This window comes from Eubalaena glacialis, chromosome X (genome assembly GCF_028564815.1).
Source record: "Eubalaena glacialis isolate mEubGla1 chromosome X, mEubGla1.1.hap2.+ XY, whole genome shotgun sequence".
Lineage (NCBI taxonomy): Eukaryota > Metazoa > Chordata > Mammalia > Artiodactyla > Balaenidae > Eubalaena > Eubalaena glacialis.
Genome location: NC_083736.1, coordinates 66,081,573 through 66,107,001, shown reverse-complemented (window position 1 = coordinate 66,107,001; position 25,429 = coordinate 66,081,573). Strand labels below are relative to the sequence as shown.

At 49.2% G+C, this 25,429-nt stretch overlaps 2 protein-coding genes across 3 annotated transcripts in view; one reads left to right on the top strand and one right to left on the bottom strand.

The window, feature by feature from the left end:
• The window catches only part of RTL5 (retrotransposon Gag like 5), a 69,316-nt gene extending 58,943 nt beyond the window's left edge, over nucleotides 1-10,373 (top strand). Inside the window, exons 3-4 of one of the 2 annotated variants that reach the window (XM_061179430.1) lie at nucleotides 5,897-9,543; nucleotides 9,989-10,373. In XM_061179430.1, the coding sequence (XP_061035413.1) occupies nucleotides 6,188-7,915 (1,728 nt within the window). In that variant the 5' untranslated portion in view covers nucleotides 5,897-6,187 and the 3' untranslated portion in view covers nucleotides 7,916-9,543; nucleotides 9,989-10,373. Of the gene's footprint in view, nucleotides 1-5,783; nucleotides 9,544-9,988 lie in introns of those variants that run through there. The other variant, XM_061179429.1, reaches the window with a different exon arrangement.
• Nucleotides 1-25,429, bottom strand: part of NHSL2 (NHS like 2) — a 253,707-nt gene that overhangs the window by 3,792 nt on the left and 224,486 nt on the right. Inside the window, exons 3-5 of the mRNA XM_061179428.1 lie at nucleotides 5,547-5,702; nucleotides 2,233-2,360; nucleotides 1,731-1,926 (exon numbers count right to left, since the gene is read on the bottom strand). Of these exons, the coding sequence (XP_061035411.1) occupies nucleotides 1,731-1,926; nucleotides 2,233-2,360; nucleotides 5,547-5,702 (480 nt within the window). The remainder of the gene's footprint in view (nucleotides 1-1,730; nucleotides 1,927-2,232; nucleotides 2,361-5,546; nucleotides 5,703-25,429) is intronic.

The window sequence follows — 25,429 nt, the reverse complement described above, 5'->3', positions numbered from 1 at the left end:
TGATGGCAGTAGCGATGAGCATGAATAGCATCCAGGCAGGCGACCCTTCTTCCCCATCCCTCCCAACTTGGCCCCGGGCACCCGCAGCTCCAAAGCACGCATGCTGGCTTTCAGAGGTCCACCCGGGGTCACCTGTGAGTCTTAGGTGGCCGAGAGCCATGGTTTTCAACCCTGGCTACATATCGAAATAAACCGGGCAGCTTTTCAAACTCTAATAACTAGACCCCACCTCAGAACACTTAATACTCTGGGAATTGGGCCCAAGTAGAAGCATTTTCTCAAACTCCCCAGGTGATTGATTGTTCAGATGTACAGCCCGGGGTGAGAACCACTGGAGTGGAGAGACATGTTGAGACTAGATATTGCTTGATTGCAATCTTTTCTCAGAGAAAAGCCTTTATTCAGGCCGATGAAGACAGTGTCTCCAAGAAGCTGCGCCATCCCTCCCCACCATCCAGGAAGCAGTCTGATAGTCTGCCCTCCAGCCACCTGATCACATTTGATCAAAGTTCGCCCCTGCGTGGTGATTGAGATCTATTTTTCTCAAAGCACCCGCTCAGTCTTTGCTCCTATGGAATTGCTAGGGCAGGGGCAGGACAGGGGCAGTGGGGTGAGGTTTGCTGCTCCCCTGCACTGTCTCTCATTCAGCGGCTGGCTAACCAAACCCTCCCCTCTCAGCCCCATGGCCACATAGGTACCCCCCTCCACAGAAGGTGGCTCTGTGGGCAAAACACAGGGCCAGCCTCATTGAGAGTAAGGTAGAAGTTCAAAAACAAAGCACCCACCATCACTTTGGGAGTTTCTCCTCTCAGCCCTCACACCTCTTAGTACACCTCCCTAGGCTCTGGGCTCTATTTCCTGTCTCTGATTTCCTGAGATGACACCAGTGGCACTGGATGACCCCATATCCAGGGAGTGTCACCGCCTGTGGCCATAGCTGTCCTCATCATCTTCATCAACTTTTTCCAGCACACCACGGGCTGGCACTGGCTCACAGGGTGCCTCTGGTCCCCTTGGGTTAGGAGGTCTTGATTTCGTCAGGCCGTTGGCCCTATCTCCTTCTGAAATGGCTGACCCTCTTCCTCTCCCACTTACAGCCGGTGAAGTGTGGAGAATGAATTAACAATGGGCATGGTACAGGGTGCCACATGTCCCCAGAGACACAGCCAGCTGAGCTGCGTACATTATTTTCCCCATCTCAAGGTAGTACTGGATCCCTCTTTGGTCTCACACAAGTGGAAGAGGCCCACCTCACTAGGAGACTGAGTGATGACTCAAAGTGCCACAGGGCCCTTGGTCTGTACTCTGGGTCTGATCCTCCCGTTTACCGCCAGCACTCTGAACCCCACACTTCCCCTGCAACTCCTATCTGTGTGCTCCAAACCCGGCTTCTGGCACAAGAAGTCTTCTTTCCCCAAACCAAACATAACTCATACACTCTAAGTTTCCACAGATGCTCCAAAGAGCACACGAATTCATAAGGTTTTAGAGTTTTCTGTTAAGAGAGTTTCCTTTGCCATCAAATGGTCTCAGTTAGTGTGGCAGGGCCAGTAGAGAGTGAAGAAAGAGCATGCCTCCGTTCCCGGGCGAGAGCCACGACCTTGACAGTGCAGGGTGAGCCAGTAGCAAAGAAAGTCTCGCTCCCTCCCCCAGCACCCAGTGCATTTGGAGAGGATGATCTGTAGTTGGCATGGAGGGAAGCGAACAGAGGCGATGCTAAACAACTCTACCGGAGACATTGATGGGCACGATGTCAGAGTGCGTGGGACAAGGCTGAAGCCATCGCTTCTCCTCTAGGACGGGCAGAGGGAAGGGGCTATTCCAGGCAGCTTGCTTGTCGGCTGTGGTAGGCAGGTTCAGGGAGGCCTCAGGGGCCCTCACACCCTGCATGGTAGTCTCATCCTCGCTCAGCTGCCGTTTTGTGGGCTGTTGGGAAAGAAGGTGATGGGAAGGGTGTGCTCCCGGCTGGAGACGAGCCGTGCCCACAGAATGGCTGTCTAGGCAGGGTGGTTGGAGGCTTCATCTGGGAGGCAGGAAAGTGTGGACAGGCTGCCAGGCCGGACGCCTGCCGTGCAGGTCCCATCTCGGCAGGGCCTCAGGATGGCACTGCTGGTGAGCAGAGATGAGCAGCAGCTTCCAGTGGGTAATGTAAGCAGTTCCAGGTCCCCCGTCAATGGGTGCGGGGCGAGCTCTGCATGCTGGCTCTCCCAGGTGGGGGAGGAGGCAACTCACCATCAGTACAAACTCCAGACGCCTGGCAGACTGGGGCCTTGGGCTGGGAGTGGGCTCAGGGGCCTCATCAGCAGAGCGGAAGGTCTGCCCCAGAAGTCTGGCCTCCGAGTACTGTTCCTCATATTCTTCTGAAAAAAACAGCAGTGGATACACACTCTAGGGAGCCACGGCTAAGCGGTGGGCCAGGGAAGGACCATGAGCTGGGGGCTCCTGCTCTAGCTGCCAGGTCTGACTCTCATTGTTTCTTTAGGATAGTTCCCGGCATCTGAGCCATTTGGGAATGGAAAAATGCCTACTTCCTATGAGGAGAAAAGAGAGTCAATGGATTTGAATTGTGCTGGTTCGGGGACCAGGCCTTTGTCTCCATGGCCCCCACCTTAAGTGCTCAACTCAGGGAAGAGGCTCAGGATGCAGACGCCTTTTGCTACTCTCTGCTGCAGGATTCTCTCTTTGAAGCCCTGCAGCTCTTCAGGTTTTCTGCAACCCTACCAGGGACATGACCTGTGTGAAGCACAAAGAAATTTGCATTGGGAAGTCCAACGTGGAATGCTCCCTTGGATGCTGAGAACTCTTACCTGAGCCTCTGAGGGCTCGGTTCCCTGCACCTTAGTCCCACTGTGGGGGGGATATCAGGTCCAGGGGGGCTAAGGGGAAGGAGAGGGAAGGTGGAGGTAGTGGCGGAGGAGGAAGGAGAAGTTCGGGGGCATCGTTGGGGAATAAGAAGGATGCAGAAGATTTGAATGGGTTTCATTTAAGTGATGAATTCAACGAGTGAAGGAAGTGAGACTAAAGAACAGTCAGGACTCTGCACATTTGAACAGAGATTTGAAGAATCATAGAAACTTGGGGTCAGGAGGGGCCTTGAGGGTTCTCTGGTCCAACAGCCCATTCTGGGCTCCGGCTTCCTCAGCATCCCTTCCAGGTGTTTCTTCAGCCTCCACACACACCTGCCTGCAGAGAAGGGGAGAAGCCTTCCTCCCAAGGTGGCTCATTCCATCCAAGGACAGTTGGGGCTTTCAGGCATGTCAGGAAAGTTCTTCCTTATCTTGAGGTGAAATTGGCCTCCCCCTGGGTTTCCACCCACATGTCCTCATTCTGCCCATGGTGGCAACACAGAGCACACTGACTCTTTCTTTCTGCATAGCAGCTCCTCTCTTATCTGAACACAAGGCTCGTGGTGTCCCTTAGAATCTTGCTTCTCTAAGCTTGCCACTGCCCTGGCAGGGAGGTGGGGTCATGGCCGTTGTTCAGTTGGGTGGCCCCGCTGCAGTTTTCTATTCTCCGTAAAAGTTACCCTTTGTTGGTATGGATAAATGACAGCTAATAAGACCTCTTTTCACTTTTAATGTTCACTCAGCAAATGTCCTCTTGGGGATCAAGCCCTGTGCCAGGTGCTTCTGGAAACCGGAGAGTAGTAAGAGACGTGATCCTTTACATTCAGAGCCCAGTCTGGTTAGGTGGACAAAATATACACCTGGGACTAGTAGATGAATGAGTAAGTGAATGAACAAATGAAAGAAAAATCAGTTCGGAACTCTACAAGTCCTCTTGAGCTGGATGGTACAAAGGGCCTCGTGTGAGTGCTTAGGGAGGGAATGATGCAAAGTGCAGAACTAGTGTTAAAGGTCTTTTCGGATGCGGCAAGAATAGAACTTGGATGAAAGTGTAAGGATTGGAGTGGGGAAGAGGGAGTAAGGGCTTTTAGGCTTGGAAAAGAGCCTGAATGGGACAGTGAGTGCCTGGAGGGTGTAAGGAGCTTGTGACTAGCACTGGGGTTTTATTTGTATTATTTTCTCGAGATCTAACTTACCTACAGTAAAGTGCACAAATCTTAAGTGTGCAGCTCAGTGAATTCTGACATATGCATGCTCCTTGTAACTGCCATCCAGATATTTGTAGCACCCCAGTAGTCTCTCTCATAGCACTGAGTTTTAATCCTATTGCCACTTACACTGGATAAATCCCTCTGGTCAATGTGTTTGTTCTTCACATTGTAAGGTCCTATCGGGGACCACAATTGTTTTTTTCTTTTACGTTAATTTTAATATTGTGTCTAGATCAGCCTATGTTCCAAAGGATACAGACCGGGAGTTGATGTTGCATCTTATCTGGGTCTCTCCAGCTGCAAGATACCCTTGCTAATCAGTTTATGGACACTCTATTTTTAAAATTTATTTATTTATTTATTTATTTATTTATTTTTGGCTGCGTTGGGTCTTCGTCTCTGTGCGTGGGCTTTCTCTAGTTGTGGCAAGTGGGGGCCACTCTTCATCGCGGTGCATGGGCCTCTCACTATCGTGGCCTCTCTTGTTGTGGAGCACAAGCTCCAGACGTGCAGGCTCAGTAGTTGTGGCACACGGGCCCAGTCGCTCCGCGGCATGTGGGATCCTCCCAGACCAGGGCTCGAACCCGTGTCCCCTGCATTGGCAGGCAGACTCTCAACCACTGCGCCACCAGGGAAGCCAACACCCTATTTTTAATTCTCACAAAATCATGCCATGTGGGGAAGTGGAATCCCCATTTTAAAGATGACTGACTAATCTGAAGCTCAGAGAGGTTGGGTAATCTGCATAATGTCACACAGCTAGTTAGGTGTGGGATTCAAATTAGATTCTGGCTCTGTCTGATTTCAAAGTCTCGGTTTTCTCATTCTGCCTGGTGTGGGCAATCTGACTGCTCAGGCATTATGGCTGGGCTGTTTCTCTGGGTTGTGTGGACCCAGCTTTGTGTACAAGGTGCTCATCAGTATACTTCAAAGACACGAGGTTGGGAATTGGGGATAAGGTGAGCTCTGAGTGCTGTGTATTGGGCTTACTTTGGTGAGGCAGGAGCGACCCAGGAGATATGTGGACAAGGTTATTGCAAGAGCAGAGTGAGTGAAGCCCAGAGTGGGAGACCCTGCAGATGCCTCCTTTGTCTTTGGGCGCCGGGATTCCAAAGACTTGGGTGACGTGGCAAGAGAAGGCCTGAGGGTATGTGGGCCCACATTGCGGGAGTTTCTCATCCAGCGCTTTTTGTAAATGACTTGACCCATGGCCCTGCCTTGGCCTCTGTCCCTTTTCCTCCAGAGACTACTGAACTGAAAAAAACGAGGGAGGGGGGCCAGAGGGTGTAAACAGCCGTAGAATTAGGGCTTTTGTAGTCAGTAGTCTGGAAGGTGAAAGATGGAAAGTGTGTGTTTTGTTTCTCAGTAGGTTTTCTACTATTCTCTCTCTTTCTCTCGCGAGTCCCTGTCCTCTTTCTTCGTCGCCTCCCTCCAGACGCTATGCATCTGGCCCGTGGGCTCCGGCCGCAGCCCCCCTCCCTCTCAGTACCTTGCAACAGGCTCTGGAGATTGAGCTGCGCCTCGCGAAGCAGCTCCTCTACACTCGGGGGCCTGCCCGAGGAGAGGAACACGTTCACTGGCTGTCGCCATGACGACCTCGAGTGGGCAGTCGCTGTCGCATTTTCCCGACCCGAGTTAGCTGCAGCTAGGGAAGGAGAGAGGCAGTGAGAGGCGCCGCCGGCGAGGGGGGGGCCGGGGGCGGCGCGCGGCGGCCAGTGGGCGCCCGCGGTTCCCCAAGACCCGCCCCGGCCCGGGGTAGCGGGGGGGGGGGGGGCGGTGGTGGCGCGGGCCACGCTTAAAAGGCGGGGACGCGCCAGACGCAAGATTTTTCCTCGACAGATCGTGCCGCAGTCCGTTCTCTCCCTCGCCACCAGCCTCCGCCCGCCAGATCTTCGCCTCGCTGCCTCGCCGCCCGCCTCCTCCGCCCGGCGCCTCCCGGCTCCCGCCGCCGCCCTCCCTTTGCGCTCCCCGGGACGAGGTAACGCGCCCTGGGCCGAGCCGCCGGGCCCTCGCCCCGGTGGGTGTGGCTCGGCCTCCCGCGCGCCCCGCCGCCGCCCCCGGCTCCTCTAGCGGCCCCCAGCTCCCCATCCCACCCCCCGCCCGCAGCCCCAGGCCCCCAGGCTAGTCCTGATGTCCGAGGCGGCCGGGAATCTCAATAGCCTCCGCATGGCGAACGTGGCCCTGCGAGAAGAATTAAATGCCCTTCGCGGGGAGAATGCCAATCTGGGCCTTCAGCTCGGCAGAGCCCTGGCCGAGGTCAGTTCCTTGCGGGGCAATGTCTCGAGCTACATGCGCTGGCCGGTGCCCGTGGTGCCCGTCCTTTCCGAGGAGAACTTTGAGTTCCCGCTCAGTGAGATCGACGCCGTTCCTGAGGGAGAACTGCCCTTCCTGTGCTGGCCTCCCCCGCGCGCCGAGCCCGAGTACGCCCCAGACGAACTGTTGATTAGCGTGATCCAGGATTGCGGCACCTCCGGCGGGCCCGCCGACCCACCCCCGCTGCCCAGCCCGCCCCCGCCGGCGCTGCCCCCGCCCTCGGCCAAGGAGCTGCCCCCGCAGCCTCCTCTGCCGCCGCTGGAGCGGCCCGAGATAGAACCCTTCTCGGGCGACCCAGTCTACCTGGCTGAATTCCTGATGCAGCTAGAGACTTTCATAGCCGACCATGAGGATCATTTCCCCGGGGGCGCTGAGCGGGTGTCCTTTCTGATCTCCTTTTTCGCTGGTGAAGCCAAGGACTGGGCCGTCTCAGTCACCCAGGAAGGAAGCCCCCTGCATGCCAACTTCCCGCGCTTCCTGGATGAAATCCGTAAGGAATTCTGTGGCCCCATCCCCCCAAGCGTGGCAAAAAAAGCCATCCGCAAGCTCAAGCAGGGAGACTGTACCCTGGGCAGCTATGCAGATGCTTTTCAGTTCCTGGCTCAATTCTTGTCTTGGGATGACTGCCGCCTTCAAAACCAATTCCTCAAAGGCCTGTCAGAATTCTTCCGCAAGGAGCTCTTATGGTCAACTGAAATGGCCGACCTCGATGAGCTGATTCTCGAGTGCGTGGAGATAGAAAGAAAAGTGCGTGTCCCCAAGCCAATCCCACTCCCTGGGGTTCGCAATATCTTCTTCCCTTTTGCAGCAGACCGTAATCTCGAAGGTGAAGAGGGAGAAGAGTGCCACAGTGGGGATGAAGATGAAGAGGCATGCAGGCGCAGGCTCCAGGACAAGGACCAGGGGAGGCGCGTGAGAGCTATTCAGCAAGAGACCAGGGGGGAGGAGGGGGAGAAGAGGGGGAAGAGGGAGGAAGAGATGAGGAAGAAGGAGCCGAAACAAAAAGGGGAGGAGGACGAGGAGGAGGAAGAAGAAGAGGAGGAGGAAGAAGAGGAGGAGGAAGCAGAGGAGGAAGAGGAGGAGGGGATGAGGAAGAAGAGGAAGAAGGAGGAGGAAGATCAGAATAAGGATGAGAAAGACGATGAACATGAGGGTGGCCGCCAGGAACCGGAGCAGGAGCTCGAGCAGGAGCCAGAACAGGAGCAAGAGACAGAGGATGAGACCCAAGATGATGACCTGGATGAGCTGATGGAGATAGAGCCCACCTACGCCAATGCTTCATCCCAGACTTCTGGCTACTATCATGAAAATTTCCTAGACGTGTCACCTCCCATCATACAGCCCAGCAGACGGAGGAACCAGAATCGAGTCCCACTTCTGGAGGGCCTTCCAGGTACCAATTCACCATTCTACAGTTCGCCGCCACTGATTCGCCGGGCAGGTCGCCTGGGGCAACGCCAAATACGACGCCGTCCCCCGGTGCTATTCCGCCTCACTCCGAGGCAGGGGGGCCACCGGGCTGCGCGGGGCCGCATTCGCGTGTGAGACCTGGGGCGAGCTGCCCCCCCCCCACCAGAACACACCCTTCCACTGCGTCCCCTGCCCCTGCTTTTGCTGCCACACCTGCCCCATTGACCGACCAGTACTTAAGGGAGTTCCAAACCTGCAGAACCCGAAGAAGACCTGGAGAACTCCAGACCATCCTGCGACCATGACCGGGGAGTGACACCCGGGAAAGGAGGGCTCAGCAATAGCTGCCCTCTTGGTGTGCACTCTGCTCAGTCCTGCCGCGAGCTAGAGAGCAGGTGTCTGGGCCTGTTCCTGTAAATGAACTGGTCACCCTCTTGTATTTCCCCTCTAGTTGTTCCCAGCCCTCACCTCTCCTGCGTTTATTCACGCTGTGTTCTATGGTTTTATCCTCTGACTAGCTAACCAGGACTTCACCCAATGCCTCACTGCTCTGCCCCAGTGAGTGAAAGGACAGGCTCCACTGAACTCTTAAAGCCACTGAGGCCACTTACTAGGTATAATCAGTGGAGAGCAAATGCTATCAAGAAACGTGCCTGGAAGCCTACACTTGCTTCAGGTCACCCCTCCAGCAGGAGGGCCCCGAAGAACCCCCTCCATCTAGCCCAGAGAGAGTATGCAAAACCACGTGTCCAATGGACCACCCAGCTGAGACCTGACCTTGACTGACTGAGCAAGCTGGTTCCACCTTCCCACAGACTACAGGCTCAGGGCCTCAGGGCTCTCCAGATCTGGGACCCTCTCCTCTTACTACATTACCCTCCTGGGCATCCCCAGTGGACAGAGCCCAATGTTCCATGCCCTACCCTTTTCCTTGACATTGCCTAGAGGGTAGGCAGTTGGGTGGGGGAGCAGGAGGAGGAGAAAGCAGCAGCAACAACTCAGTTTGACCTTGTAAGGAGTGACTCTTTCCTTAGGGACGGTGGTCTCCTCCCCTGGCCAGGCCTTGGACTGCAGTCTCCAGCCAAAGGTCTTGGCAGAAGATTTGCCATCCTTGGGGTTCCAGAGGTGACCTAGTTGGCCTTTCCTTCCCAGACTGCCAGAGAGAGAGGCCCAAGGCCTGCTCTTCAACTCCAACTTAAAGGACTCCTTATTTCTGAGAGTAGAGAGGAAGGTCCTCTCTACAGAGACTTCACCCACTGCAGCCTTGCAGTCGGGATGACCTTGTGTCTCTCACATTCGGGGCAAGCCATGGCGTGGCGCTGGGCATCGAGTAGGCGGTGAGGCCTAAGCGGTTGACTGCCTCCTAGTAACTCCTGGGGCTTCTGGGTCCTAACCTAGGGGCCCTCATAGAGACCTGCTGCTTGCCTTGGGTCCAGAAAACACTGCTTCTGCAGTGAAAAATACACACTATGTCACTCTGGCCACAGAATGCCAGTCAGATCCACTGCTGGCCTGAACTGCCCTCCACACTGGGCTTCCTGCACAGGGCCTGGCAGCCGGGCAAGTGCAGCCAAAGTGTCTGTGGCCAAAGGGAGGAAAACAGTAAATTAAGCCTCTGTTCCTCACCGGAGTCTGATAACCTCAGCCCAGCCTTAGGATTTTGAGCCCAGAGGCAAAAGGAAGGAGCCGGAGGAAGAGGAGTCGTGGAGAAGCCCAGTCCTCCGGCTGGTGTCTGGTGAGGTCTCTCTGTTCATCAGTGGGAGGTAAGAAGCCCTTTTGTTGCTCACACATTTCTCAGCCTGGGGATCGCTGGAGCCAAGGTCCTGTAACCTGTTGCTATCTTTTAAAGAGGCTACCCCCCTCCTCCAAAGAGAAAAGTAATACATAATCAGTAGAGAAAAATTGGCAAATAGAGAAAACGCTAAGGACCCAAAAGCCCCAAGCATTCAGAATCCCACCACACAGACGCAACCACTGTTAACACTTTCTTTCTAGTGTGTTCTCACTGCGTCTTTTCAAAGCCAAGATCATCCTGCGAGCTCTCGATCAGCAGGATTTAAAATGGCTGCCACCTATGCAGTCACACAGACTGAATCATTTATTTAAGCATTCTCCTAATGTGTTGGACATGTCAATTGCCTGGTTTCCCCCATCCCCACCAGGGCAGGAGTAAATAACCCTGTAAAGAAAAGTTTGTCTGTTTTTCAGCTATTTCCTCAGGAGAGAGTTCCAGAAGGGGAACCGCTATTCTTCAAGGCCGTGGACCCTGTTTGCTGATGGTCGACACGCTAGCCCTGCTGCCCACGTGCCTGCCGGAGAAGTGCAAAGGACAGGTGCCTTGCACCCCCATTTCCAGGGAGCCCTCAGCACAGGCCCTGCCTGTTCCCATGGTGCTTCTCATCCTGAGCCCGTGTAGCCTCAGCCGGGGAAAGAGCAGATGAGCAGTGAGCTGGTTTCTGGCCCTCTGGTGGCAAGGGGGCTTGGGCTCCCTTTGACCCTCTTCCCCCCTTTTCCCAGATCTTCAGTATTGTGATGTAACAGCCACAAGGGCTGTAAGAGGAACTTTGGGCTTTGGGCGCTTTCTTGGGTTGAAAGAGGGGTGGGTGGGGATGGGGGGATGCATGCAGGGGTATGAAGGCAGCCCACGGATTCCCAGAGACCCGGGAAGGAATCGTTTGAAACCAATGTGTTATTGTATATTGTTGCATTACTGTGTTGTGAAGATGAGAAATCGTTCTGTATGCTAAAGCTTTCTCCTCAATAAAAAAATATAGGGTGTGTAAAGACTGTGTCTCTCTGGGTTACTGAGCAAGCACAGAAGCCCACCTAGGAGGCATTAGGTACTTACCAGGCACTTCACCTGGATCAACCCTAGCCTGAAGCCTTGAAGTCCTTCAATGAGGAAACTAAGGGCCCTAGCCTACCGAGTTTGTGGATGGCAGAAGTTGTCAGGAGGGAAGTGGAGGGACTAGGTATCTTGAAAAACAGCATTAATTCTCCACTAATATAAAGATATAAAGGTATGAGTGGTCTAGCCCTACCCTACCATCCTATAACAGTGCAGCCCCCCTGGCCCCCAAACACCCCCCCCCCACACACACCCACACACAGGACTTTGGAGGGAGGGAGGGAGGGGGCCCACGTTGGGGAAGGGGGAGGGCCCTTCCACTTCTTGGCACTAGATGGTGCTATGGGACACCAGTGAGAAAGCTGGTGAAGATTTTTAAATACATCCCTAGAGCAGTCCATGCAGACACCCTCCAGCAAGATTTCACTGCTCCTCACAGATTGTGGGGGCAGAAGAAACTGAATCCCATTCTGGGATTTGCTCAAGTTTCCCAGCCATGAGTTGAAATTTCTTCCCCTGGGACAGTGGGTGAGAACGTTTATGGAGCCCCCTACCAGGTATAAGTGCCATTCCAGGCACTACACATCCGTTATCTCATTTCATCTCACCCCCATCTTACAGATGAGGAAACTGAGGCTTAGAGAGAAGTCACTGGCCCAAAGTTTACAGCTGCTAAGTGGCTCTATCACAGCACCGCAGCTGCCCATTCGTCAGCTCCAGGGATGCTTTGCCCCTCTCTGCCTCCCCTCCAGTAGCCCTCCTGTTTCCCGGGTCTGCCCTGTCCTACCCACCTGTCCTCTTGCCCTGCCACCGTACAGGTGCGCGGTGAGAAACAAGGCCAGGCATCAGAGTTGCACTTGCTTTGCCTCTTTATGGGGGAGGAAGGAAGGGAGGGAGGGTGGGAGGGAGGAAACCAGCTTGTTTCTGACTGTGTGCCAGACACTTTCACCACATTTCATTCCCACACTCAGTGAGGCAGGTAATGGTGTCTTCTTTTAGAGCTGAGGGACCTGAATTTCAGAGATATTAGGTTGCATGGGGGACTTGGGTCTTTGTGACTCCCAGACCCGTACTCTCCCAACTCTGATACCCCATGCCCTTTCCCAGGAAAGCCCCCTGACGAGCTCAAGCCTCAACCTGACTGTATTCTGGGTCTTTGCCAAAGCAACCAGGTATGCATCAGGTGCCCTCTCTCTGGAGGCTCCAGAACCAGTCAGTTCTGCCCTGCAGGGAAGGGCCCGCAGAGCAAGCCAGGCCAGTGGCAGGGCTGAGTTTACAGCGATGAGTATGCATGAGTATGTGGCTGACTGCCCCTTCTGGGGAGGGACAGGGCTGTGGAGCCGTGAGCAGCATCAGTGAGCACTAGGGTTCCCCTTTCTGCTTCAGGGGGTCAGATAAAGTCTCCAGCACCCCCTGGAGTCTCCCACGCCATTGCAGGTAGGGATAGCTGATCCCAGATTGCGTGTGCGATGGCCCATCAGAGCAGGCGGGGGAAAGTAAGAGCAAGGTCAGCCTTGCCTACCCCTGCAGTGGGGAGCCCTATGAGTATAGGGAAAAAAACCCTGGATTCCAGTCCAGCCCCACCACTGACTGGATGTGGGACCCTATGTGAGTCCCATTCCTGCTCAGGACACAGTTTCCTCATCCACCTAGTCCCTGGGGCCCAGCACGTGGCTGGATACACAGTAGGATCGCAACCCCAGTTTGGTACATAAATTAAGAAGTGAGTGAATAAATGGACCGCTGGATGGAGACCTAGAGGTAGCTTGCCGAGGGCATCTGCAGATGGCATGAAGCTTGGAGGACTAGAGGATCCCCTCCAAAATGGAATCAGGAGCACCCCCGCAATCTCTCTAACTTGGAAGGATGTGCTGAAATGACCTTTACTAGGTGCACTTGTGAGATCTTGCAGTTAAGTTCCGAAAACCATCTGCAGAAGCCTGAGTGGGGAAGATGTGGATGAGAAGAAACTTGTGAAAAAAAATCTGAAAACCTGAGTTGATGGGGGCTCAGGATGAATCAGCAGACTGCCGTGGCTGCCAGAAATGCTAATACCTTCTGGGACTGCTGCAACAGCTTGAGTGCGAGACCCAGGAGGTGGGCAGGGCCCACCTGGGATCCTGGCTGCCCAATGGAAGGTGACCAGGTTGCACCTCACAGAAGCCCTTTTGCATGCCCAAAATAAGAAAATAGAGCAAAATCCAGGAAGAAGGAAGGAAAGAAAGAGTGGGGGCAGTAGAAGGGTGACAAGGATGGCAAGAGTCATAAAAACTCTGTTCCCAAGGTATGGAGGAAGGCAGAAAAAAGCTTGCTGCCTGTGAAGCAGGCTTCACTGTTCCTCTCATTCATTTTGTGAGGAAACTGGCAGCTCAAGGTCACTTGCTCCATTTGCAGAGTGTGACTGTGAACTCCAGCGGTTAGCCCTCCATAACTCTTAACCTCCACCCTCCACTCACAACCCACGCTGGTAGAATCAGAATGTCCAGGAATTTCTATTTCTAAAAAGCTCCCTAGGCAATTCTAATGACCAGCTCAGCCCAGTGCAGAAAAGAGCATTGGAGACCAACTAGCCCGGGTGATATTTAGCAGCCAGTTTGGTCCTGAGACTTCCCATAGAGCTCCCTGGAGCAGGAACCAGCCTGGAGATCCTGCACTAGCACATAGTAAGTGATCAAGAAATATTTGTGGGGGCTTCCCTGGTGGCGCAGTGGTTGAGAGTCTGCCTGCCAATGCAGGGGACACGGGTTCGAGCCCTGGTCTGGGACGATCCCACATGCCGCGGAGCAACTAGGCCCGTGAGCCACAATTACTGAGCCTGCGCGTCTGGAGCCTGTGTTCCGCAAAAAGAGAGGCCGCGATAATGAGAGGCCCGCGCACCGCGATGAAGAGTGGCCCCCACTTGCCGCAACTAGAGAAAGCCCTCGCAGAGAAACGAAGACCCAACACAGCCATAAATAAATAAATAAATAAAAATAAAAAAAAAAAAAAGAAATATTTGTGCAATGATCCCCCAGCAGGTACCATGGTCTGGTGTGAGCTCGCCCCTCCAGGACACCTGCTCAGATTGCACCTCCTGAGAGAGGTGTGCCATAGGATCAGTGCAGAAATCTGACTTTGAGAAACCAGGTCCTAAGCCTTAACCCTTGACCGCCAGAACTGACTCCCCTGGGGCCTTGGCCCCTCCCAGGGGATGAGGACAGGCATTAACAAGGCAAGAGATTACCCCCAAATGGGGATGGGGGCTCTACCTCCGGCTAGCACTTCCTGCATCCTGCCCAGACTAGGGAAAGCTCTGCAGACCACTTCTCCCCAGGGACTCCACAGACACAGAAACACAAAGCCCAGGGTTCTCGGTTGCCCTGGTAACAGCGGGACCTACTTGGAAGAAAACAGTCTCTGAAAGGCTTAGGAGGGTGGATATTTCCTTTGACAGAGGGCAGGCTCTGACCTGTTCTTCACGGCCCCTGTGCCCTTCCTGCCTGCCACACAGAGGGGTACAGCTGGGGCCCCTCACCTCAGCTACTCTCTCAGGAGGGCAGGGCCAGAAAGTAGGGCCCTGGCTTTTTATTCTGCTCTTGCTGTGTACTGTTAATACGAGAAAGAGGCTAAAATGGAAGGTGTTAGCCTGTGAATTCATGGCGACTGTCCTCCGGCCCAAGGAAGGCTTTCCATCCACAACCAAACTTGAGGAGGGCAAGTGCCCCCAGCAATTGCGGGTTTGGTCCTACCTCCTCCTCACCACTTAGTGCAGACACGTGAGCCAGACGGAGTGTCACAAGTTCCAGACTCCTCCCCACCCAGTTTAGCCCCGCCCCTCATCTCTCCCCTGGACTGCTGAAGTAGCCTCCCTGCTGGTCTAACCAGCCTCCAGTCTCTACCCCTTCTAATCAATCCACCTTCCACATGCCTGCTTGTGGTGTGGGTGGGCATGGTCCTTTGAACACAAATCTGCTCCTGTTTCTCCTGTACAAAAACCCTTCAGTGGCTCTCCTTCCTCTCTTGGAAGACTTGTGGACTTGGTTCTGGCCTTCCTCACTATCTGGTTATAAATAAACTACCTATGCCGTCTCATCTGCCCATGCCAACCTTCTTCCCTCTTCCATTCAGTCCAAACCCCAGACATCCTGAATTACTTTCTTCTTTCCTTACATCCCGGGCCCTTTTATGCCTCTAGCCCTTTGCGCACTCTATTCCCTCTGCCTTAAAAATTCATAAGCACTCCTGGCCCCACTCCAACTGGCGATCTCCTCCGCTCCAAGACCACTTCCTCCACGATGCTGCCTTCACTCCCCAGACAAGCTCCTGCCTTTCTGAGTCCCCAGTCACTCCCCTGCCCCTGACCCCAATGCTCCATAAGGCTCGAGCAGAGGCTGGTTCATGACCCCAAATGAGCTTGGTGCTCCTTTGTCCCCTTTGCACATGGGGGCTGCACTGGCAGTAGCCTTTGGGAGGAGGACTGGTTTCCTGAGATCTGGCTGAGGGCTGACGGTATGCAAGTGGAACTGGGAGCACCACCCCACCCGCCATCAAGTTGGAGGTGTGGACAGTAGGAATAAGTTGGGAAGAGAAAGCAGGAGGGTGCAGAGCTTGTTGTTCATTCCCAACTAAGCCCCCTGTTGATGGTCCCTGTCTCTTTGGGGGGGGGGCCATCACTCCCAATCTGTGACGTGGTGGAGAGTGACATCTGCTGGGCTTTGAGAGTCCCACAGACCCGGCTTTGAACTCTGGCTCTGCCATTTCCTTGTGTGTACCCTTGGGTCAGTCATTTCACCTCTCTAAGCCCCAGTTTCCTTTTTCTAAAAATGGAGATAATAATAGTAGATATTAGTGAGATAATTGATATGAAATGACAACAACAATAAAAATAGCTAATACTTACAAGCACTTACTATTGGTTGGGCACTAAGCGCTTTACACTGATTAACTCATTGAATCATCACTACAACCCTATAAAAGTAGGTAGTGTTATTATTCCCCATTTTGCAGGTTAAGAAACAGCAGGGAAATTTTAACTTGCCCAATGTCACAACACTAGCATGCTAGTGCTTTCGAGCCCTCCAGTAAGACAGGGAATGTTCTGTGGAGCAGAAATGAGGCCAGTGCAGCAGGAGAGTGCCAAGATCCAGGGCTGGGGTCTCAATCCCTTTTAGATCATGGGTCCCTCTAGCAGTTTGGTGAAACCTCTGGACTCCTTCTCAGAATAATGTTTTCAAATGCATAAAATATAATGCATAGAATTAAAAAGGAAATGAATCATATTGAAATAGTTATAAAATACTTTTAAGAAATTATGATCTAGTTATGTTACTGCTTTAATAATGCATTAAGTTACAAGATTGAGTGGCAAGTCTATAGATTAGAAGTTTTGAAGTGATGATGAGCATAAGTAACTTTCTTGAGATACAATAACTGTAATCGGATATGAAAATATTTGTGATTTCTATTGGGGATAAAGTCACAGATACTGTTAATACTATTATGGCTGGCTGCCTACATTCCTAATTCGAGGAAATGCTAAATTTCTGTTAGAGGTAGTGGAAAAGGATCAAAAAATTTTCCCATCCGAGTTCACAGACCCCCTAAATTCTTTCCACCCCTTGGAGGTCCATAGAGCTCAAGTTGAGAAGCCCTGCCCTCGGGTGTCAGAAAAAAGACAATAGCTGAACTGTAAGCTCCCAGGAGAAGCTGGGGGCTGGCAGAAAGACAAGTGTGTGGTTTCTCTTTCAAGAACTGTTTACAGAAATCATGAAGTCTGGCAGCTCCCTCTTCCTCTCGGTCCTGAGTCAGCAGCCCAGGGTGGGGCTGAGGCTGTCACACTTGGTTTGAGTTTCAAGCTCACCACACACTCCTCCCTAAGAGTTGATTTGTTGCCACTTCCTTACCAGTGAAATCTTGGTGGGTTTTGCTCCATTTTAAAATTTGGACTCGCTTGCACACACAGATTTCCCATTAGTCTGGAAATAATCTTTAAGCGAACATTTTATTGGCTCGAAGACATTTTCTGAGCTAATGGATGCTTCTGCCCTAGCACTCCAGCCAGGCTTAAGTCTTGCAGAGAGAAGGGGAAAGATCACCAACTGTGCCATGCACCCCAGAACACCAGTCAAAATCGGCAATTTCCCAGAATACCAAATGCTTTTTCCTGACTTCCTGACTTTGCCACCTGTCAGCTGAATCCCTGCCAAGCAAGGCAGCACAGTCTGGGCGCCATGGCCAAGGAGACAAATGGTCAGAACAGCAGTAGGCCTCTGCTCTTCTAACTTGCCTCTGCTCCCATTCAAGACCCAAAGAGCACTGTTCATCAAGACCAGGCCCCAGGCCTACTCACAATGCCTTGCTTGGGGGTCCCAGCTGGCCAGGGTCCGCTGCCTTCTGCTCTTCCCCAGGCCCCCATATTTACTCAGAAATGAGCAATACTTGGCTGATGGCTAATGTGCTAAAAGGGCTGCAGCTTAATTTTCAAAGTGAGAGGATGAGCTTGTGATAGCTTTATGAGCTATAGCCAGGGGCTAATAAAGAGTCTGGTTCGCAAAGAATCTGCCTCAGTTAGCCGAGGGAACAGAATAGTATGCTTTGGGGGTTCAGATTGAGAGCTCCACATGCTGGAGTGTGAATAAGACCTATTTTCTTGACTATAAAAGAAATATATGTATGTTCTTAGGTTGGCCAATGCTCCCAAACATAGGCAGAAGGAGACTGAGGACCAAATGAGAATTCAAAAGAACTTTGATTAGCTAGATTGACCAAGAATAAAAGAGAGAAGACCCCAATTACTTAAAGCAGAAATTTAAAAGGGGACATTACAATTAACCTTACAGAAATAAAAAAGATTATAAAGGAATACTATGAACAATTGTATGACAATAAGGTATACAACTTAGATAAAATGCATAAAGTCTTAGAAAGACACAACTATTGAAAAGACACAAAGAAGAAACAAAAACTCCAAGTAAATCTAAGAGATTGAATTAGTAATCAAAACTACCCTTGAAGAAAAGCCCAGACACAGATGGCTTCTTTGATGAATTCTATCAAATAATTAAAGAAGAATTAATGTCAATTCTTCACAAACTCTTTCAAAATATAGAAGAAGAGGTAACACTTTTCAACTCATTCTATGAGGCCCGTATTACCCTGATACCAAAACTAGACAAAACACATCACAAGAAAAGAAAACTACAGACTGATATCTCTTATGATTATGGACACAAAAATCCTCAACAAGATACGAGCAAACCAAATCCAGCAACATATAAAAAGGATCATATACCATGGCCAAGTAGGATTTATCCCAGGAATGCACAGTTGTTTTAACATCTGAAAATCAATTTATGAAATAGAGTATATCAATAGAATGAAAAACAAAAACATAATTATCTCAATAGACACAGAAAAAGGATTTAACAAAATACAACACCCTTTCATGATTAAAAAAAAAACCTCTCAACAAACTAGAAATAGAAAGGAACTTCCTCAACCTAACAAAGGGCATCTGTGAAAAACCCACAAGAACATAATAGCGAAACGCTAGAAGCTTTCCCTCTAAGATCAGGAATGGACAAGGGTGTCCCCTCTCGCCACTTCTATTCAACATTGTACTGGAGGTTCTAGCCATTGGTAAGAAAAAGAAATAAAAGGCACTGGAAAGATTGGAAAGGAAGAAGTAAACTATATTTACAGATGACATGATCTTGTATTATATATAGAAATCCTACGGAATCTGCAAAAAAACTGTTTAAATTAATAGATGATTTCAACAAAGTTGTAGGATATGAAATCAATATAAAAATTGTATTGTAATACACTTGCAATGAACAGTCTGAAATAAAATTAAGAAAATAATTCCATTTACAATATCATCAAAAGAATAAAACACTTAGAATAAATTAAACAAAAGTGGTGCCAGACTTGTACATTGAAAACTTACAAGACATGTTGAAAGAAATTAAAGAAGATTGAAACAAATGGAAAGACATCCTATGTTCATGGATCAAAATACTTAATATTGTTAAGATGGCAATACTCTCCAAAATGATCTATAGATTCAAAGCAATCCCGATAAGAAGCCCTGCTGGATTCTTTGTATTGATAGAAATTGACAAGCTGATCCTAAAATTCATATGGAAATTCCAGGGACCCAGAATGGCCAAAGCAAACTTAAAAAAGAACGAAGTTGGAAGACTCACACTTCCCACCAATATCAAAACTTTATACAAAGCTACAGTAATTAAAATAATGTGTTGGGACTTACCTGGTGGTGCAGTGGTTAAGAATCCACCTGCCAATGCAGGGGACATGGGTTCAAGCCCTGGTCCGGGAAGATCCCACATGCCGCAGAGCAACTAAGCCCGTGCGCCACAACTACTAAGCCCGCATGCCACAACTACTGAAACCCGCGTGCCTAGAGCCCGTGCTCCGCAACAAAAGAAGCCACTGCAATGAGAAGCCTGCGCACTGCAACGAAGAGTAGCCCCCGCTCGCTGCAACTAGAGAAAGCCCACGCGCAGCAACCAAGACCCAACACAGCCAATAAATAAATAAATAAATAAATTTATATAAAAAAATAATGTGCTGATAGCATAAGGATAGACATATAGATCAATGGAGCAGAACTGAGAATCCAGAAATAAACTCATACTCAAGGCCAGTTGATTTTTGACAAGAGTGCCAAATTCATTCAATGTGGAAAGAACAGTCTTTTCAACAAGTGGTTCTAGGACAACTGGCTTTCCATATGTAGAAGAACGAAGTTGGAATTCATTCTCACACTCATACAGAATTAAACTCAAATTGGATCAAAGACTTACACATAACAGCTAAAATTATAACACTGAGAAGGAAACATAGGTGTAAATCTTTGCGACCTTGGATTACGCAATAGTTGCTTAGATGTGACACTAATTGCACAAACAACAAAAGAAAAAATAAACTGGAATTCATCAAAATTAAAAAATTTGTGTTACAAATAACACCATCAAGAAAGTAAAAAGCCTACAGAATGCCAGAAAATACTTGCAAATCATATGTCTAATAAGAGACTTGTATCCGGAATATATAAACATCTCTTACAAATCAATAATAAAAGACAAATAAACCAATTCAAAAATGGGCAAAAGGTCTGAATAGACATTTCTTCAAGGAAGATATACAAATGGCCAATGAGCACATAAAAAGATGCTCAACATCATTATTCATTAGGGGAATGCAGATAAAAAACACAATGAGATCCCACTCCACACCTACTAGGATGGCTAGAATCAAAAAGTCAGACAAATGTTGATGAGGATGTGGAGAAACTGGTACTCTCACACATTGCTGGTGGGGACGTAACATGGTGCAGCTGCTTTGGAAAATGGTAAGTTCCTCAAAATGTTAAATATGGAGTTGTCATACAACCCAGCACTGCCACTACTAGGCATACACCCAAGAGAAATGAAAACACACGTCCACACAAAAACTTATACATGAATATTCATAGCCACATTATTTACAATAGCCAAAAGTGGAAGCAACCTGTGTGCATCAACTGGTGAATGGATAAATAAATAAACAAAATGTGGTATAGCCATGCAATGGAATGTTATTCAGCCATAAAAAGGAATGAAGTAATGAGACATACTACAACATCAATGAACCTTGAAAACATTATGCCACGTGAAAGAAGCCAGACACAATAGGCCACATAGTGAATGATTCCATTTATATGACATGTCCAGAATAGGCAAATCCATAGAGACAGAAAGTAGATTAGTGTTTGTCTAGGGCTGGGGAGGGGGTTCAGGGTTTCTTTCAAGGGTGTTGAAAATGTTCTAAGATTGTGGTGATGGCTGCACAACTCTTTAAATATACTAAAACCCATGGAATTGTACATTTTAAAATGGGTGAACTATATGGTATATGCATGCATTACGTCTCAATAAAGCTGTTGTATACATGAAAAAGAACCTTGGTAAGTCAGAAATGTACCACAACATCATACTCAAGTATTAAAACAAAGCCCACAAGATGAGATCAGCGTAGTTTATGTGATAAACTGCAGAAATTCTAGTACGTCTTAGTAGATTCCATAGTCACCATGTATCAACAGATATGCTACCATTTAAAAGTAAACAGGTTACCGAGGTACAAAGAAATACTCTGTAGAAACAAGCACTATACTCAGATCTTAGTAAACTCTAACTGGAGTGTCCTTGTTCTAGGTACCAAAGTTTAAAAGAGGAAAGTGGAGCTGAGAGTAGCATACATGTTTGAAGTTTCAAGCTTACTACACACCTACCCCAATAATTTGACCTAGATCTTAATCTTGAAGTCAGCTATCCTGGCCCTATGCCAGGATTTTACAGCCCAATCAGGAGTCCCCTGGTACCTAGATATATGTAGGTGACAAGATGGAGATATAGACCCGCCGGCTAGCTGGACTTATTCCTTTAGAGATGGAGATTTAATTGAAGCTCTCACCAAATATTCAGACTTTTACACGGCAATCATCAAGGTCTTAGAGCTCCCAAGGCCATGCTGACTCTCAGCTGGAATCTTTCTCCCTTCCCGAGGATGAATTCATTGCCCAGCCCTCATGCCCACCTCCTAGCCATCCTTCATGCTATTATTGAGGTTCCTTAGTTGGACCAGACTCTGGCTCACATCTCTTCCCTTTTAACCTTGAGGGACCTTGTGTTTTGCTCTGATGTGACCTGATGAGCCCAGAACTGCTGTCCTGTCCCTGAGTGGAGACAGACCCACATATGGCAGCCCTATATCTTGAGTGTTCTGGAGTAGTCTTCAACTCTGCCCGTTGGTTATCTATGATCCAATACATTTTTCTCATCTAGTCGAATGTAGTTAATATTTTGATTCCAAAGGTATATTACATTTAACCACATGCAAACATTTGTGATTAGAGAAAGAAATCGCCCATAATTTTACCTTGTTCATGTGCATACACATTTTTACATAAGTACAATCACAGTAAAGAGACAATTTTGTACCATATGGTTTTACTTATCAAATCATAGGAATTTTACGATGCTGTTTTTTACTTAGAGTCACTGTCATGCTGAAGGAGCAGATAGAAGCCCTATGCTCCATTATTTCCAACAATACCAGCAGTTGTTAACATTTATAAATACAGCCCCTTACCACGTCCCAGACATTGCTCTAGGCACTTTGCAAACTTAATCTTCACAATAACTCTATAAGGCAGGTACTATTATAGCCCCCATTTTACAGATGAAGAAACTGAGACACTGAGAGGTTAGATGCTTTGTCCAAAGTCATATACTAGTAACCCAGGCTGCCTGGTGCCAGAGTTTGTGCTCATAACTCATCCAGTGAGTCTCGAACTTTAGTGAGAATCAGAATGCCATGGAGGGCCTCTTAAAACACAGACTGCTGGGCCCCACTCCCAGACTTTCTAATCGAGTAGGTCTGGGGTAGAGTCCAAGATTCTGCATTTCTCGCAAGTTCCCAAGGGATGCTGATCCTGCTGGTGCGAGGATCACATTTGAGAACCACTGCCTCCCGACAGCAGCATGCAGCTTAGAGATACCTGAATCCCCAAACCAGTTCTTACGGTGGTCAGGGAGGGGGCATCACTTGTCATCTGCCTCCTCTTCTCCTTCCCTCATCCTTCCCTCTGCAGGACACCCACTGAGGAGCGACACATCACAAGGGGGTTGCCTGAAGAGAGGGCTTATTCATGCCAGTCTCAGGCTCAATTAGCTAAATGCAATCCCATCCATTAAAAAGACTGATAAATCGGCCCCTGGCTGTCAGGCTGCCCCGGCCACTGCTGAATTAATGCCTGTGCTGTCACTTGTCTGGTGCCTGCAGCCAATTGATCTCACAGGTTAATAAGATTAACTCAAGATTAACTCAGCCAGACTGCCTGAAGCCTCTCATGTCCCCCCCCAAACTGGGGAGGCTCAGGCTTGTCCTTGGTGCAAGAAAGCTCTGCTCCTCTCCAAAGAGAGCAGCTTTCCAGAAGAGGAAGGGCCATCTTGTGTTGCATCCACTAAGTCAAATTTCACTTTGTGATTTGCAGGATTGAGATGGGCTCATCTGGGAATTGATTGGTAGGTGTGGGGAACAAACTGGTTTAGCATTAATGAGGAGGAAGAGATTTGTCCATTTGATCAAAAAACAAATCACTTGAAATTTTGGGCAGCTGTGTCACCAGGGAAAGAGGGTGGGACCTGGGGCTGGACAGAGCTGGCTCTGAGCCTACCTCATCACCACCTAGCTGTGTCTCCTCTCTGAACCCAGGATTCCTCACTAATAAAATGCACCCATAATATTTCCACCCTGTCTGTATTCCAAAGCCATGAAAGGATCCTAGGAGACAAAGTCTGGAGCAATGTTTTGGATCCTGGGAAGTACCTAAACTAAAGGCTGGCCCATCGGTGGCCCTCAAAGGTCACTGCCTGAGGAGACAAATCAGGAATAGAGATCAGAGCTCAGAATGATAGAGCAGCCAGGCATCTGAGTTCAAAAATGTGGTTTTCCTCTTTGAAACCGCCCCCTAATATCTGCCCATGGCCTTGCCCTTCATGAAGGTCACCTGCAAGGCAGTCCTCTTATAGCGGACACTGTGATGTGCTGCCCAGATCTCACCTCAGGGACAAACAACTTAGTCTCCTAAGTGTCAGCAGAGCTGCCATAGGTAGCATTGCACTGCCAGCCCTCTTTGGGGATCGCTTGTCAAATGTCTCACCTCCTTCCTGGGGTGGCTCCTTCATCCCAAGTCAGGCCAACTCTGAGGGGCCGGCTCAGAGACAGAGCCTCCCGCTTAGATTGACCGAGTGAGGCTGTTGTCAGGACTGCGGTGCAGTTTACTTTATCCCCTCTGCACGATCCTGCTTCCTTACCCGCTTTCCACAGCTGTCGATCACAAGATCCTCCCTACTAAACTTCCCGCACGCTCATCTCCCTCTCAGAGTCCACTTTCTGGGACACCCAACCTCGCTTGGCAGAGAGAGCACCTTGCATTTTGAAAGGTGCGTAGAGGCGTGCTCCTACCGGCCCTGACGGAGACTAGCTTTCCCTCTCCCTTTTCCTGTTAATGATGTCTAGGCAATCTCTCTCTTCAAAAAAAAATTGTCAAATTTAGTTTCTTTCTCTTATGCCTTTCTTTTCCCCCTTTTTACAAAAGCAAAACGTGTTTGTCACAGTGAAAAATCAGAACATACAAACAAACTGAAAGAGGAAAAGAATACACATCATCCTACACACTGCTGATACCTTGGGTGTATCTTTCCTGAAATTTTCCTATGCCAAACAAATTAGGGGATCATACTGTAAATATTGCTTTGTGGTTTGTTTGCTTAAACTCTCTCTCTCACTCCCACAATAAATCTTTTCTGCCAGCCTCATTCAGCTACCCTGTGAGACTGGGGAGGTGAAGACCCAGAAGCCTGTGGGCAGCCAGAGACCCAAGTCCAGTCCCTCACATAATAGAGATGTGGAAACTGGGGCCCAGAAAGAGGAAAGGTGTCTTCTCAGGTCTCACATTGCGTTAGTGTGACAGGGGCTCCTCCCCACCACCCAAGGCCATCCATATCACTTCCTGAGCCTGTTTTCCAGATGTCTGAGTTGCCCAACCAGGTTCAAACCAGGAGAGGAGCAGGAAACAGGATTTGCATAAAAGAAAGGCAAGAAAACAAGGACAGCATATCAGTGTTTGTGCCCGGGTCTGGGCAACTTTGCAGGCTTCAGAGCCCAACCCTCAATCAGGAGGCCAAGGTTCTGCTCAGTACTCTGCAGCCCTGCCTCCCATCTTTTCCCAGCATGATGGCCAGAAGAGTCATTCTCAAAGTCAAGGGATAAGGAGATGGATTCTTAGATATGACACCAAAAGCACAAGCAACAGAAGAAAAAAATAAGATAAATTGGGCTTCATTAAAATTAAAAATTTTTGTGCTTCAAAGAAAGTGAAAAGACAACTCACAAAACTTGAGAAAATATTTGCCAATCATCTACCTAAGGAACTTGTATCTAGAATATATAAAGAACTCTTACAACTCAATAATAAAATGACAGATAGTAACGTAATGCAAAAATGGGTAGACATTTCTCCAAAGAACATATACAAATGGCCAGTAAGCACATGAAAAGATGCTTGACATCTTTAGTCATCAGAGAAATGCAAACCGAAACCACAATGAGATCCCACTTCACACTCACTAAGATGGCTAGAATCAGATAATCACAAGTGTTGGCAAGGATGTGGAGGAGTTGGCCCCAAATACACTGCTGGCGGGAATGTAAAATTGTGTAGCCACTATGGAAAACAGGCTGCAGTTTCTCAAATGATTAAACATAGAGTTACTACATGACCCAGCCATTCCATTTGTAGTTATCACCTGAGAAAATTGAAAACATATGTTCACACAAAATCTTGTACACGAATGCTTGTAGCAATACTATGCATAATAGCCAAAAGGTGGAAACAAGCCAAATGTCCATCAACGGATGAATGGATAAACAAAATGTGGTATATCCACACAATGGAACATTATTTGGCAATAAAAAGGAATGAAGCTCTGGTACATGCTATAACATGGATGAACTTTGTCAACATTATGCTAAGTGAAATAAGCTAGTCACAAAAGGTCACACATTGTATGATTCCATTCATATGACATGTCCAGACTAGGCAAATCCAAGAGACAGAAAGTAGATTAGTGACTACCAGTGGTCGGGGGTGGGTGTTGGTGGAAGTGGGAAGTGACTGCTGATGGGTAAAGGGTTGCAAACGTTCTGGAATTAGACAGTGGTAATGGTTGCACATATATGAGAATATACTA